The 15421-nt window shown below is 56.3% G+C and overlaps 1 protein-coding gene across 2 annotated transcripts in view; it reads right to left on the reverse strand.

Annotated features, from left to right (window-relative positions):
* Wscd2 (WSC domain containing 2) overlaps positions 1-15421 on the reverse strand; it is an 80770-nt gene that overhangs the window by 29979 nt on the left and 35370 nt on the right. For both annotated transcript variants that reach the window (XM_058585557.1, XM_046464319.2), the window contains exons 2-3: positions 8789-9622; positions 3178-3292 (exon numbers count right to left, since the gene is read on the reverse strand). In XM_058585557.1, the coding sequence (XP_058441540.1) occupies positions 3178-3292; positions 8789-9152 (479 nt within the window). In that variant the 5' untranslated portion in view covers positions 9153-9622. The remainder of the gene's footprint in view (positions 1-3177; positions 3293-8788; positions 9623-15421) is intronic.

Genomic DNA, 15421 nt, shown 5'->3' on the forward strand with positions numbered 1-15421 from the left:
TCACGTATGGCTGGGGTGGTCCTGGATGGAGAGACATGCCCAGCCAGGCTGGTGGCCCCTACATGCCCCAGCAACTTGGGGTAGAATGTGGCATTGCCACAGCCACCTGCTCACCTGGGCAGGAGGGGCAAGAGCGTCTCAGGTGAGCTGAGCATCTTGGGATGTGACGCCCAGCACAATCCTGGGGCCGCGCCAGCCCCCCTCCTCTGCCTGCCTCAGCTCCCTGTGTCTCAGGCCCTGCTTCTCAGGTGTCCTGTGTCCTCTTTTTTTATGATGGTACCCACTGATAGAAGCAGCCTTTTCCAAGAACAGGGCCCAGCAGTGTTGCCAAATCCAAAGCAAGAGGGGCCTCACCCCTCAGAGGCCCGAAGGATGGAGGCCCCGGTGGGTCAGGGAGACCCACCCAGGAGAGGGTCCAGCTGCTCTGGAAAGAAACGTGCCAGGGAGCGTCCTGGGTCAGGAGGGTGGAGGTTCGGAACTGTATCCGCAAATTCTGAGCCACTCCGTTCTTTTAAAGATGGAGCTTAGTCCTCCTCCCCTGGAGCTGGGACTCCACTTGGAGACTCCCAATGAACAGAACGTGGCAGTGGAGACGGTGCTATGAATTTGATCCCAAGTGTCCTCCAGAGTGTTGAAGGCTTGGTCCCCAGGGTGGTGCTGCTCGGAGGTGGTAGAACCTTGCAGGGGTAGAGCCTAGCCAGAAGTCCTTAGGTCACTGGGGACATGCCCTGAAGAGAACCGTGAGGCCCAGCCCGTTCCTCTTCCTCTCCTTTCCTGACCAAGAGGTGAGTGGCTTTGCTTCTTCATGTGCTCCACATGGTGTGTTGCTCCCCACAGGCCCAAAGCAACAAGGCCCATTAGTCATGGTCTGGAAACTCCAAAACTGGGAGCCCAAATAAACCTTTTCTCTTTATAAGCTAATTGTCTCAGGTATTTTGTCACAGTGACGGCAAGCTGACGAACCCAGATGGCAGTACCTTCCAAGGTGCTCTGGGTTTGATTATGGTTTGAGTGTCTCCCAAGGGTCCATGTGTCAAAGGCCTGGTTTTCCAGGGTGGTGCTATTGGGAGGTGGTGGAGGCCTGGTGAGAGGTCTTGGGTCATTGGGGGTGTGCCCGTGGAAGGGATTAAGGTAGTGCTCAGGGGACCCTCAGTAGTTCCTGTGAGTTTAAAAGGAGCAAGCCTGGACTTTCCCTCTCTCTCTGCTTCCTAGTTCAGGCTCTGATGTTTCTTCCCCATACTCTACTGGGAGTACCAAGGAAACTCCTATTCATCCTTCAAAACCTCACTCAGGGTCTTACCTTTGTAATCCATCCCCAGGCCCCCGTGTGGAGCCCCCCACCCCTTCTGCCTTCAGATCTCCACCGTACAGCACCCATCATGCTCCGTGTGTCTACACCCCAGATTGCCCATCTGTAGAATGTGGTCCCTAGCACCCCTGCCTCATGGGAATCATGTGCTGTTGAAGAGTTAGGAACTGCAAAGTGCTTTGGGACAGTGCTCGGCAGGAGCAAGTGCTTCCTGGGTGGACACGCTGCTGCTCTATAGGTCAACCTGTTGGTGCCTCGGCTTCCCCAGTGAGATGGGGGGCGCCCCATGGGCAGGGCTGCAGTTGCCTGGGCCCCGACCCCAGCTCGTGTGCACAGCCAGCAGATGCTCCCTGAGCTGAGCGGAATTCCCACAGCGGCCCCAGGGCTCCTTGGCTGTCACCCCCGAGCGGCCTCTCCGGACCTCTGGGTGGCAGGGCCTCTCTGCTATCCAGCTCCCGCGGTGACACGTTGCAACCCTAGCTCACAGGTTGCCCCGTGTACTCGTCTGTCCCCCGTCTAGGCTGGGAGCTCCCGGGGCCAGGGGCTCTGGGGAACCACCCCCATCTCCCCACAGATTGGCAAATAAATTAGCAAATCCACATCCTTGATCCCGTGGCCCTTCCCAAGCTGGACAGGGTCCCGGGCTTGTGACTTTAATGGTGGGCTTCTCAGGCAGCTCATTATAAAGGGGACAGTGTGTCCTAGTCAGGGACTGAAGCGAGAGTCCCTCCCTGGCTACCCATTTCTGCATTAGTATGTGGCCAGCGGAGCTTGTGACCATCAGTCAGCTGGATGAAATGTGGCAGTGAGCGGATTCAAGGTCACCTTGTGTGCCACCCAAGGCTAAGGGTCCCAGGAGACAGGGGAAAAGATGAAGCCCATGGCACCCCAGGGTCCTGACCCTGTTTACTGGTCATACATGGACTTATCTGCTCTTAAAAAGGTAAGGAGGTGCACGCCTGTCACCTCAGTAGCTCAGAAGGCTGAGGCAGGAGGATGGCGAGTCCAAAGCCAGCCTCAGCAAAAGTGGGGTGCTTAGCAACTTAGAGAGGTGCTGTCTCTAAATAAAGTACAAAATAGGGCTGGGGATAGGGCTCAGTGGCCCAGTGCCCCTGAGTTCAACCCCTGGTGTACCCATCCAAGTCAACTCTCTCTCCCCCCAATGCACATTCTTTTTTGTACAGGGATTGAACCAGGGGCACTTTACCACAGACCCACATTCCCAGCCCTCTTTATTTATTGTTTTGAGACGGTGTCTTGCTAAATTGCTGAGGGGGCCTCCAACTTGTGATCCTCCTGCCTCAGCCTCCCTAGTGGCTGGGATAACAGTTATGGGCCACTGCTCCTGGCCCCTCGGTGCCCACTCTAATCAAACTCATTCTATCCCCTTGTTCCTGGGTTGGGGATCCTGTCTGAAGAGCTGAGTGTTTCTCCTTGGGAGAGAGGCCAGATACCCCCATTCCCAAGCCCTCGCCTCCCCCTTCTCACGAGCTCCGTGTGTATAGTGCGCACGTGCACACGCCCACCCAGTCCTCACCCCTGTGCGCCGTCACCTCAGTGCGTGTGTGGGCAGTGCCATCGGCTACCTGGCCACGGTGCGCGGCTCCAGCCCGCGACCTCTACTAGAAGATCATCAGGCGCCACCACTGCGCTCCCCAGTGTCGCCAGCCAGCCCCACTCTGCACACCAGGCACTGGCTCCTGGGCTCACATCACACCCGCGGCCACCTCTGGACAGTCTGCTAGTACACGCATGCGCACACGCTCGCCTGCAAGCCGCCCTCTGTGCTCACCCCCCCCCCACTCTGGCACAGCAGGAGGAAGAAGGGAGGGACCCCAACAGGTGGATCTGGGGACGCGGGGACCTACCGTTCGGCGCAGTTGTCCTGGCAACGGAAGACTGTCATCTTCTTGTAGTCGAAGAAGGACACGCCCCTCAGGGCGCGGCTCTGGGTGTCGTCCAGGTAGCAGCCGATGTACTTGGCTTCGGGGGAAAGGAGAGAAGTCAGATGTGGGGACAGGAGGAGCCTCAGGCTGGCTGGCACGGTGGCCTGGCTGGGTGTTGGGGACCGATTCCTTCCTCCCGGGCCTCGGTGGAACCTGGTCCAGGAGGGGCCGCGGTCCTGGAGGCCAGCAGGGGACAGCAGGGAGATGCAGCAGAGCCCCTGGGTCTCCTGGTGACATTGGGGCACCCAGAAACCCAAGCCAAGGCCATCCCCGAGCCACCCTGGATGAGGCCCTACTAAGCAGCTCTATGGGCTAAACAATCCCTTTGGGCCATCGCAAGACGCTTCTTTAGGGTGGGCATGAAACTAACAGCCCAGGGAGGTCTAGAGGAATGTGTGTGGAATTGTCTCCCCCATGGTCCTGCATGTCAGAGGCGCAACGTTCAGGTAAATGGATTCAGTAACGGGCCATTCACAGTGTTGTGTAAGGAACTTTACAGTTTGTCTCTATGGTGGGTCAAGGTGAATTCTCCCATCCAAAGGACAATTCCAAACTATATAAAATAACCATCTAGCTATAAACCATGCACTTAGTTTTCTTAAACACTTTCCTGTACTTCATGGCAAACAGTGAACTCTCATGCACAAAGGGCAGGACTTTACAGTTTATATAAACTCTTTTCCTTTTTTTAAAATTTTTTTTTTTTGAACCCAGGGGCTCTTAACCACTGAGCCACATCCCAAACTCTTTTTTTTATATTTTATTTAGAGACAGCATCCTGCTAAGTTGCTTAGGGTTTACTAGGTTGCTGAGGCTGGCTTAGAACCCATGATCCTCCTGCCTTAGCCTCTTGAGCTGCTGGGATTAGAGGCTGCACCACTGCACCCGGCCCCATTATTTCTTCAAAATTACTGTTATTATTATTATTTGGATATGCGCTTTGGTAAGTGGTTCATGCACATTGTCTTCATTGGATCTTTAAAATAATCTCATGAGAATATTATTCCCATTCTATACAGAACAGGACACCAAAGCCCAGAGAGGGTAAGTCTTTGCCCAAAGTAACAGAGCTTGTACATAGGAAGCCGGAATTGGACCCAAGCAGTCTGGCTTCAGAGCCCACGTTCTGAACTTCTTGCTTCTTGAATGAGGGGATCTTTTCAATGCCCCATGGGTAGCGGGAAGCACCATGGTCCTCACGCTCTTATTAGAGGCCCAGAAAGGTGTCCTGCCTGAACAAAGCCTCCTCAGTCAGGTCCGGGGCACCCACACCAGCTCTCCCCACCGCTGCGCTCAGACGCACCTGGAGGCGGGACCGTGGATCCAGCCGGTGGGAAAGACCAAGGGAAATGCTAAGGACCCCTTGACCCCTTTCCCTGCTGAGAATGCTGTCCAGTCTACACCGTGCGCCCTCCCCTCCCCTGTCTTGTCGTGAGGAGCAGGTCTATCTGAGGACGCCATCCTGTCACAATGGACTGTCAGGCCCCTTGCCGCTCCCCTGCCAAGAGCAGCATTTCCCAGCGCTGCAGGAGACGCGCCGCCATCCCCTAGGATTTCTTTCATGAGACAGAGGCGATCTGCTGATCTGCTGGGCTGAGGACAGTCCATCTTTAGAGGAAGCAGGGACACCAGACAGTGGCCGCTCTGGAGGCCCCGCCCCCTGCCTTTGTGCTGAGCCCCTCTCTCCTGGCTGGGCTCGCAGCCCCTGGACTCCAGCAGGGATGCCACGCCCCCCAGCTGGGCGGGGGCACTGGGTGGGCGTGTCCAGTGGTTCACTAGAGGATGAGTGTCCAGGGTGCACAGTGCGGTAGGCAGGAGGACAAAAAGCCCGGGGAGAGAGAGGAGAAAGCAAAGAGAGGGAGAGACAGGGGAGAGGGGCTTCATCACCAGATGCGCATGCGTCAGAGCGCGCCTCCCCGCGGGGCCCACTGTATGGGCCACGCTGGACCACGTGGACGGAGCCACGCCCCGTCCCGTTCAATCTGCGCTCTCACGAACCCATTTCACAGATGAGCAAACTGACCGCCACGCCTCTTCTGTCTGTTGGCCTCACAAGCGAATCTCAACTTTGGGCACGGGGCGTACGCTCTCATGGGCAGCTACTGACATTCCCTCTGTCCCCCTCTTTTCTAAATGAACAGGGGAGGCCACGTCATCTGCACAACTTCCAAGCCCAAGGCTGGGCCTGCCACCAGCTGCAACATGACTTTGGGGGCTGTCAGCTTAGGCTGCGGGCAGGTGCATTTGGCTACCGGGGGACAGCGATCACGTAGATAGGATGGTATCGTCTAATCACAGAAGTAAAAGTGTGTCAGTGCGGGTGCCTCCGGACCTCCACAGTGGCATGGCGGGTGGACCGAGGTGGGCGCTCTGGGCCTGCAGAACGCCCCTCTCCCTGGTTTTCAGACCTTGACCTGGACAGGGCCTCTCAGAGTGCCCACCCCGCAGCCACAGTGTTGGCCCAGGGAAGGGCGCAGGAGGCGCTCGCTGGATTCCTACAGGGTGAAGCCTCTCGGGACGCTGGCCTCGTGCAAGTCTAGCACTACCAACAGCCAGTCCCCAGGTGGGCAGAGAGCCGCGTTAGGACAAGCAGCCAAGACAGGGGTGGGCAGAGAGCAGCGTTCCAGAAGGAGACTGTGGTGAGTTGACAAAAATCGCGTCCAGGGAGCCCTTCTACAGCCTGGTGACATGGCCTAGTGCATTTTCCTCTTTATTAAAGCTGGTTCTGGGGGCCTTTTGTCCTTTGCCATCAGCGGGGCGTGACCAACCTGCGCCGACACCCAACTGGCAGAGCTTATCCGGCAGTGATGGTCTCAGATCCCCCGAGCCCAGCCCATCCCCTTCCAGGGACCGCAGTGACAGGGGCGCTACCTGCAGATTCCTCCCATGACCCTGGAGGGGTTGGGAGAGGCTGGGTCCCTCAGAGAAAAAACAGGGTGTGTTTATGCAGCCACTGTCCCCACAGCCTGGACTTTGGAGTGCGGGGCCACCCTCACCTTTCCCTCCACTGGGCTGAAGTGTCCCACAGAACAAAGACTTGACTGACCTCCACCTCCTTATCTGTGGACAGGGGGAGGGACAGACAGACTCAGGGTCCTGGGTACTAGGGCCTGATGAGTCGGCAGAGCCCTGGGGGCCGGGGTGTGGATAATGAGTCCATTTCCTACGGGTCCTGGGACAGATCTGGGGACGCCTTTCCCACTGGCGTCTGGTAGAGGCTGCCACCCACCCTACCACTGTCCCTGTCCTGGGGGTTTTACGGCCTCTGCCGACCCCTTCAGCTCTCTTCTGGGGCCCCCTCCCCAAATCCCAGGCCACTGGAGGGTGGATTCTATGGCCAAGTTTCCAGCTATCAGCTCGTCTCCATGGTGACCGGCTGCTGGAGTGGCCAGGCTTCCAGAACCAGCGTCAGGAAGCCTCCCGTGAGGGGCATCTGATCCTTCTTTCTTAACTTTGTTCTGCGGCTCCAGTTCATCTTTAATAAAATAAGGCTTTGCTGTCTGTGAGCAGGGCCGTCTGTCCCCAGGAGACGAACACACACTGACCTGCACCCCCTCACCAGTCCCTGGTAAGTGGATTTGCGACAGGCGGCGTCTCCCTGTCCTGCAGTCAGGCAGGTCTGGCTTCAATCCCCAGGACCAAGCTGCAGGAAGCTCTGAATGTCACTCGGGCTCTTGGAAGTATGATTTTTCTCCCAGAAAAAGTGAAAATAAAATATTCTACTATGTTATGGATTGAATTGGGTCCTCCTCACCCCCAAAGAAGATATGTCAGAGTCTTAATCCCCAGTATCTCAGAATGCTGCCTTGTTGGAAATAGGATCCCGGCACATGTAATTGAGTCCCAAGGCCAAACTGGAGGACAGTGAGCCCCAATCCGATAGGACTGGGGTCCTTACAAGAAGATGGCCATGTGGGGCCGGGTGACGTGCATGGCACACGCCTGTGGATCTCAGTAACTCGGGAGGCTGAGGCAGAAGGATCGTGAGTTCAAAGCCAGCCACAGCAACTTATCAAGGGCCTAAGCAACTGAGCAAGACCCTGTCTGTAAATACAAACCCTGTTTCAAAATAAAAATAAATAAATAAAAAGGTCTGGGGATGTGGCTCAGTGGTTCAGTGCTCCTGGGTTCAGTAACTGATACCAAAACAAAAACAAAACAAAACAAAACAAAACCTGGGCACAGTGGTGCACAACTGTAATCCCAGAAGCTTGGGAGGCTGAGGCAGGAGGATCACAAGTTCGAGGCCAGCCTCAGCAATTGAACAAGGCCCTGAACAACTTAGTGAGACCTTGGTGAGACCCTGCCCCCCAAATAAATAAGTAAGTAGGGCTGGGAATACAGCTCAGTGGTAAAGCACCCCTCCTCCGCCTCAGCCTGTGGCAGGGTCTCCATTGCCTACAGCTCAAGCCCTGCATCACTGCGTCCAGTAGAGACCAGCTGCTACTAAGAATGACAGCAACGATTCAGGGACCTGTGTTCATGAGCCAGAAGATGGGATAAGCATTTACACAAGTCACTAAGCTATGAAGAGCAAATACAACTTAATGGCATGTAGTAGTTGCTCAAGAAAGGCTTATTAGTAGTAGCAGCAGCAGCAGCGTATAGCAATCCTTCAGTATCTGAAGGTGTGGACCCACAGATATGGAGGGACAGTCACAACTCCTCCTGCTCACCTGTACCTGTGAGAGGGCTCCCCCCAGGCAGACCCCAGGAGCACCCCCTGAACATCTGTAACCACTCGGTGCCAGGCCTGGGGGTGCCAGGTGCTTCCCGGGTGGCATCTCACTGAACTCTCAGACCGCCTGGGGGGAAGGGATCTTTATCCCCATTTTACAGATTTCAAAACCGAGGCACAGGGAAGAGAAGCCGTTGGCCTGGGCCTTGGCGGGAGAAAGGACTTTCTGTGAGCTGACTGTCCGTGGAACCCAGGGCTGGTTTCCCTCCTCTTCATTTATGCCCCTGACCATCCAGCCTGAGTTCTGGGAACCTCGTCTGTGTTAATCTCAGGATGGCCAGGGTTGCTGGGTCTCTCCCCAGCATGCCCGTCAGGTGCCAGTGGACTTGGGGTGCATCACAGAGAGCCAAGCGTCCAGGCCAGGGAGATCTGATTTAAACCCCAGGGCTACTGCCGCCCAGAGCCAGCGTCTCTGCTCCTTCGAGCCTCAGTTTTCACATCTATTAACTGGGCACAGGATTGTAAGTGTCCGGTTCAACCCCATGGAATTCAGTGAAAATCAGAGTAAACCACCTTTTCCTGCGACAGCTGAGAAATGCAGCGAAACAAGCCCAGGGCAGTGATGTCCCCTGAGGACAAATGCAAACTCCACAAGCTGTGCAAACTTGCCCAGGCTGCTTAACCTCTCTGAGCTTCATTTTTTTTTTTTCCCTCTGCGGAGTGGGGGCGAGAGTGAAATCTCCACCATGTCGCTACAAGCTTAGGACACCTGCTTCCTAAAGGGCATGGCGCTAGGGTGCTGTCACCCTCCGGTTGTGTCCCTCGTCCCCTGCCGGCTCCGCGCGGGGCTCTTACCTCGCTCCTCCTCCTTCTCCCGGAGGACTCTCCCCTTGAGGGCTCGGCTCCAGGCTCCCCCGTAGTCGCCCAGCTTGGCTCTCTCGTGGGCGTCCTTGCCCTTGAACGAGGGTCCGTACCTGCGCGCGATGCTGGACGCTTCGCCGTCGCGGAAGCCCCTGCCCAGGTGCAGGTCGCCCAGGAAGGGCAGCTCGTGGCCCCCCGCGGCGGGGCTGGCCTGGCCCTGGGAGGCGGCGGGCTGACCCCCGAAGCCCGAGTGCAGGAAGACCAGGCTCCCGGCCGCCAGGTAGAGGGCCAGGAGCGAGAGGAAGCGCAGGGGCTTCCTGCGGCAGGAGCGCTGCACCTTGACCCAGAGCTTGGCCATGGCGCGGGCATTCCGGACCCACTGGCTGCTGGGCGGCTGGGGAGGCGACAGGGGCGTGGCTTTCCGGGCTTCCCCTAGGGACAGGACCCCCGGGGGTCCTCAGTCTTCCTCCCTCTGCAAAGGGGGTAGCCCAGGCCTGAGGCCCAGGACACGTCCAGCTCTTGGTTAGGCCAAGGGAGAGGTGGCCCAAGGTCAAGGTGGGCTTCTTGTGGCCAAGCCAGGGGACGCGCGGGAGGTGGTCCCATCTCCCTACATCTTGTTCTTCACCTCGGAACTCCCCCCCAGTGGCTCTGAAAGTGGCAGTTCGGCAGAGGTTCCGCTCCTCAGGCCTGTGGGAGCCGGGTGACTTCACCCAGGGCTTGGATTCTGGCCTTATCTCCCAGCCAGGGGCCAGGCTCCCGGGGTCCACCCTCTGGGGTCAGAAACCGGTGGGCCTCCAACTGTCAAGCATCGGGACACAGGGCAGCCACCTGCAAAAGAGCACAGAACCCGGCATGAGGAGCCCCTCTCCAAAGACAGAACCAAGGGGGTCTTGAGCATCCTTCGGCGGGGACAGAGTTGGTTGCAGGACCCAGCCCCCACCCCACAGATAGCCAAATCCACAGATGCTCCAACCCCTTCTAGAAGATGGTGCCGTATTGGCAGAGAACCTGCACACAACCTCTCAAACACTTTAAATCATTGCTACATTGCTCTGATACTTCACGCAATGTCAATGCTATAGAGACAGTTTTTATACTGTATTTAGAGAAAAGGGACAAGAAATAAGTCTGTGCATGTGCAGAACAGCAAAATCATGTTTTCGAGTGTTTTCCATCCATAGTTGGTCGGATCTCTGATTGCAGAACCTGCAGATACAGAGACCGACTGTGCTCTGCCCCACGCTTCTTCTATCTTTGTCAAATATGAACATCCATATGTGGGTGAGGTCCCCAAGGCATTTCCCAGTTCCTGATGAACTACCCGCTGGGCCCAGCTGATTTTGAATCTGCTCAGATTCATTCATTTTTTCCCCCCAACAAATATTTAAGGAGAGCCGTCCTATGTGTCCAGAACTGTCCGAGGCTGGGAGCCAGAGAGACCAAAGCCCTTGGCTCACCAGCTTCACTATCTAGGGACAGAAATGGAATCCACAGGTCCCTCTCCTCTACCTGAAGAAGAAAGGGACAGTGGCATTACTCAGCAACACATTCGTTCATTCAGCTTTTATTGAGTGTCTACTGTGTGCCCGGCTTTGTGCCAAGCCTTCTGCACGCATCTCCTCATCCTTCTCATCAGTCCTACGGGGGCGAGCGTCTCCCTAGTTCACAGATGAGGAAACTGAGGTCACACGGCTTGATGGAGGCAGAGATGGGATTTGAAGCCAGATGTTCTAATGCCAAAGTCCAGCTCTTACTCATGGGCTTTTGGCCTCTGCCTTTCCCCCACATGATCTGGACATCGCTTGAGAACTCAGAGACGGTTCCCAGAGCTGCGAGCCATCTGTCCCTTCTACCAGTTACAGACAGAAGCTCGTCTTTTTTCAGGGTCTCTCAGACAATGGCCCGAGGAGCATTTGATTCTGAATCACTGGGGAGCCTGGCCCACAGGAAGGTTCCTGACCTCTCTGGTCAGCGCCTCTGGTTAGCAAGCTGCCCTCGGGGATGGAGTGAGGACAGAGTCCAGGGCCGCTGCTGTAGGAGTCAATGTTCAGGATCGTCAGCCGGGAAGAGGAGCTGGGTGTGAATCAGAAAGCAGAAGAGGGCCTCGGGGAAATCACAGCATGGCCGCCCGAGGCCCATCTCAGTCAGGGCCACTGGACGGGAGCTCTGACGCGAGACGGCCCCTCCAGATCCACACAGCAGCAGGGGAGTTTAACTGTGGCTTGGAGGCCGCCCGCCCGTCCACTACGGAACTGAGTACCGAGCACTTCCTATGCACCAACCACCTCCTAGGCATTTGGAATAGATCAGTGAACAACACAATAAAAAAGACAGGCCCTGAGCAGTCAGTCTGTCCACCCAATCATCCATACTTCTGTCTGTCTATTCAGGCATCCATCATCCATCTACCCATCCATCAACCCATCCACCCATCCACCCATCCATCACACCATCCTCCCATCCATCACACCATCCTCCCATCCACTCATCCACCCATCCACCCATCCATCCATCCATCCAAACATCCACCATCTCTGTCCACCCAGGCATCCACTTTCCTCCCATTCATTTAAAAATGCCTGCTGGTTGCCGACTATGTGTGAGCTAGGAATGAGGACTAAGTAGCTCAGAGTCTGCTTTCGGGGAATCCAGAGTCAACTAAGGGCGAAGGCCATTTAAATAGTAACCATACCAGATAGACAAGGACAAGTACCCTAGTGGAGAGCAGCACTGAATATCAACAATGTTTATTGAGCACTTGATATGTGCCATAAATTGTTCTTCTACACAGCTGCGTGCTCTGATTTAATCCATTGGTCGCATCATCCCTGATGTGAGACACCTGTGAGAACTTACAGAACATGTAAAGAGATGACAATAACAACAATATAATCCCATCAGAGTGCAATAATCATAATGTAATAAGATTAGTTAATATAATATCTATGTAAGCTCTGGATCGTCATTTCCAGCTTATTTGAAGGCACCAGTGTCACTTTTGTTGAACTAGTCTCAGAATTGAAAACTTGGGACTTCACTGGCGAGTGAGTCCCTGTCACAATGCCACGCGGGCGAGCTGTCTCTGTTTTGCGTGGCTGGGGAATGAGTGTCAGAGAGCCTGAGTCACTCCTCCAGAGCCACACAGCAGGCAATGGCCACTGGGCTGCAGATCTAGGGCCACCCGACTGCAAAGCCCATCTTCCCAACCACGGCCTTCTTTCGACCCCTTTGAAAATGACTACTAGAGCCACGTGTCCAGACAAGGGCCTTTGCCCATCAATTCCCAGATTTTGGCTTCAAATCTCAGGAGGCTGTGGCCCTGCTGTGGAAAGCTCTGGAAGGCGGGAGTTGGAGCAGTGAGGGTCGGTAACGGCCTGGGGGACCCGGAAGGGCTTCCCCAGGGCGAAGTCTTTGATAGGGCAGCTCTTAAGAGAGAAGAGCAGTCTCCAGAGAGGAGCAAAAGTTCTCTGGGTGAAGGACAAAGGGCCGAGCGAGCTCAGGGAGCCTGGCAGTGCCTGGCTGGGGGGGTGGGGGGTGGGGGGGGTCCAGCCTGCGTCACCCACACCTCAGAAAGACCGGGATCCCGCCATCCGGACCACTCTAGAGATGTGCGGCATCCCCAGTGTCCCCAGACGTCACCCACGTGCCAGATCTTTCCACAGAAGAAGCCGGGAGGGGACGGGTCACCCTGGCTTCTGCAGACACTCGGCTGGAGCCTCAGCCCCGGGGGGGGCACAAGCCGCTCTGGGTTCAAACCCGGCCCCTTCTGGCTGAGCGCCTTGGGCAAGTCACCGCTGCTCACTGACCCCCGGGTCCCCCTGCTGTCAAGTGAGCCAAAGGATCCCCGCCCTAAAAATTAAATTGCTGAAAGGATTGAAAGAAAATGGTAGAGAGGCTGGGCACAGTGGCACCCCGTCATCCCAGCAGCCCGGGAGGCTGAGGCAGGAGGATCGCCAGCCTCAGCAAAAGGGAGGCCCTGAGCAGCTCAGTGAGGCCCTGTCTCTAAATAAAACACAAAATAGGGCTGGGGTGGGGCTCAGGGGTCGAGTGTCCCTGAGTTCAATCCCTGGTCCCCCCAAAAAAAACTAGCTCTAAAAAATGGCAGGAGGCTGTTTGGCAGAGGGGATGCTCAGGGAAAGCCCCCGCCCGCTCTCCCCCTGCAGCCTACATGGAGGAGCCCTGGGGGTCGCTGGCCACATGAGCACTTGGGCTGGCGGTCAGAGGTCCCTGTGGCTTTGTGCCTCTGACACTATTTCTGGTCTGGCCTCTTTGGTGGCTCCCTGGTTCTTTTACATTCCGACACAGCTTTGCTCTAAGTGGGTGCCAAATGGGCTTGGAGAGGACTCTGAGCTCCTTAGCAGCTGGCAGGGGGGGGGGAAGGCAGGGGACAGGGAGCAGGGCTGTGCCGCCCTGCTTTCAGAGTCCCCTTCCCTCCCCAGGAGAAAGATGCATGGGGGTGAGCAGAAGGAGAGTGGGCTCCCCCCCACCCCAGGGCTCAAACCAACAACCATGGCTTCATGCCATTGCCAACACACTCAGGTGACGGCCTCGGGGGGGGGGGCTGCAAATTCAGGGCTCTGTGGAGGCAGGATTTATGTCATTCAGTGCTGGGTGGCTCTGGGGTTCCACAGTCCACTATCATCCAGGGAATCCAAAGACTGTCCTGTGTCTCTGTCTCTGTTTCTTCAAGTCTCTCTCTCTCTCTCTCTCTCTCTCTCTCTCTCTCCTCTCTCTGCCCAAGAGAATGGGGAGACCAATCCATGGACCACGGATGCGCAGCCTTTAGTCATTGCTGTCTGGGTCCCAGCTGGGGCCTCCCTGAAACGCAGCCTGTTTTTAGCACCAGCAGGAGCCTCTGGGTTGAGTGGCCAAGAAAAAGACAGACCAAGTGGAGCTGCCCTGCAGGGGGGACCAAGAGGAGCCCCTGCCCTGCAGCTGGGAATCCTGGTTTGGCTAGATTTGATGTCTTCGGAGGGCTGCACAGGGGACCCATCGGGGACACTTCCAAGACACGGGGAGCCCAGGCCAGAGGTGGGATCTCAGCCTCAGCCTGATACACACTGTTTGCTGAACACTTACTACGTGCTGAGCATCTCACCCGCTGTTGAGTGCTCTTCACAAACCTCCAGGGGATGGCGACTCACCCCTGTGGCCCTCAGCTTCCCGTCTAGAAGGGGGAAATAATAGTATCTATCCCTGAAAGAGGTGTGAGGACTGAACAAGTTAATACAGGCAGATGTAGGGTAGAATGGCTTCTCCTAATGGCCTCTCCTGACCAGCTCCTGCCTCTCTCCTGCACCCTGTAGACAAGAATTAACAGAGTGGAAATGAAATTGCCAGGTCTTTCTGTATGTGTGTATATATATATTACTATATTCCCAGCCATTTTTATTTACTTATTTTAAAAATATTTTTTGGGGGTACCAGGGATTGAACTCAGGGGCACTCGACCACGGAGCCCCATCCCCAGCCCTATTTTGTATTTTATTTAGAGACAGGGCCTCACTGAGCTGCTTAGCACCTTGATTTTGCTGAGGCTGGCCTGGAACTTGTGATCCTCCTGCCTCGGCCTCCCGAGTTGAAGGGATTACTGGCACTTTGCCACGGAGTTGGCCCCATGAGCATCCTCTGACGATCTTAATAATGATTGGTTTGTTTTCCAACGTGCCTCTTGGTGTTGCTGTCCCCATCCGGCAGACATGGAGCAAACAGGTGCGTGTCTATGCCCCTTTACCTGAGAGTTTTTCTCTGACACTGGAGATGCTCTCTGGGCCCCTGCGCCTGACCTGCTGGGCGTGGTTGGGAGTTAGCATTTGGAAGCAGCTGGGGCCAATGACCGGATGACTGGGGGGTGTGCTTTACGCAGGCTCCTGAGTGTCCCCAGCCGCCTTTAGCCTCGGCCACCCTGGGTACTAGCTGCCCTGACCCACACCTTCCTCCCCATCTCTCTCCCCCACTCAGGGAAGGGCGAGAGTTCGCCTCCCCTCCCCTGCTGCTCACCTCGGAACAGAGCAGGGTCTGCGCAAGCTTCTCCTTCCTCTTAAATGGTGCAGAATATTTGCAAAGTCCCTTCCCGATCAATAAGTCCTGCTATGACCAAGCCCCTGCACGCGGCCGTCACAGGTGGAGATCTTCGCCTGGCTACTGTGCAGGCGCCCCAGGACCTGTGGACCCCGACGGAGCCCAGCTGCACGGAGACCTACTCCACAGACAGGAAGCTGAGGCTGAGGCTCGGGAGCTTCTTACCTCGCCAGACCCATGACCAGAAAGAAGAGGAGCCCGGGGTCAAGTGGGAACCCTGAGCCTCACTGCCATCCCACCAGCTGGAGCCGCAGGACAGCTGGGCTCTCTCCTAAACCTGGCGTCTCTCCGTGGAGTCCCACCGTCCCCCGAGGGTCTCCTAAGCTTGGAAACGTGGAGGAGCACCCCTCAAAGACCGCTCCAGGCCCACGGACCGCACAACGCCCCTTGTTTTGTGGTTCTGGGAATGAACCCTGGCCTGGCACGTGGTTGTCCCCGGTTCCTTCTACAAAGGGACGCCTCGTCCTCTTGCCTTTGGGGCAGCTGCTTGGCAAGACAAAGATGTGAAGAAAGAGCTTGAGGAGAGACGCCATCACCAATGACCTC

The sequence above is a fragment of the Marmota monax genome, unplaced genomic scaffold (assembly GCF_021218885.2).
Source record: "Marmota monax isolate L192 unplaced genomic scaffold, Marmota_monax_Labrador192_F-V1.1 WCK01_AAM20220418_F8-fsc00269, whole genome shotgun sequence".
NCBI classification, from domain to species: domain Eukaryota; kingdom Metazoa; phylum Chordata; class Mammalia; order Rodentia; family Sciuridae; genus Marmota; species Marmota monax.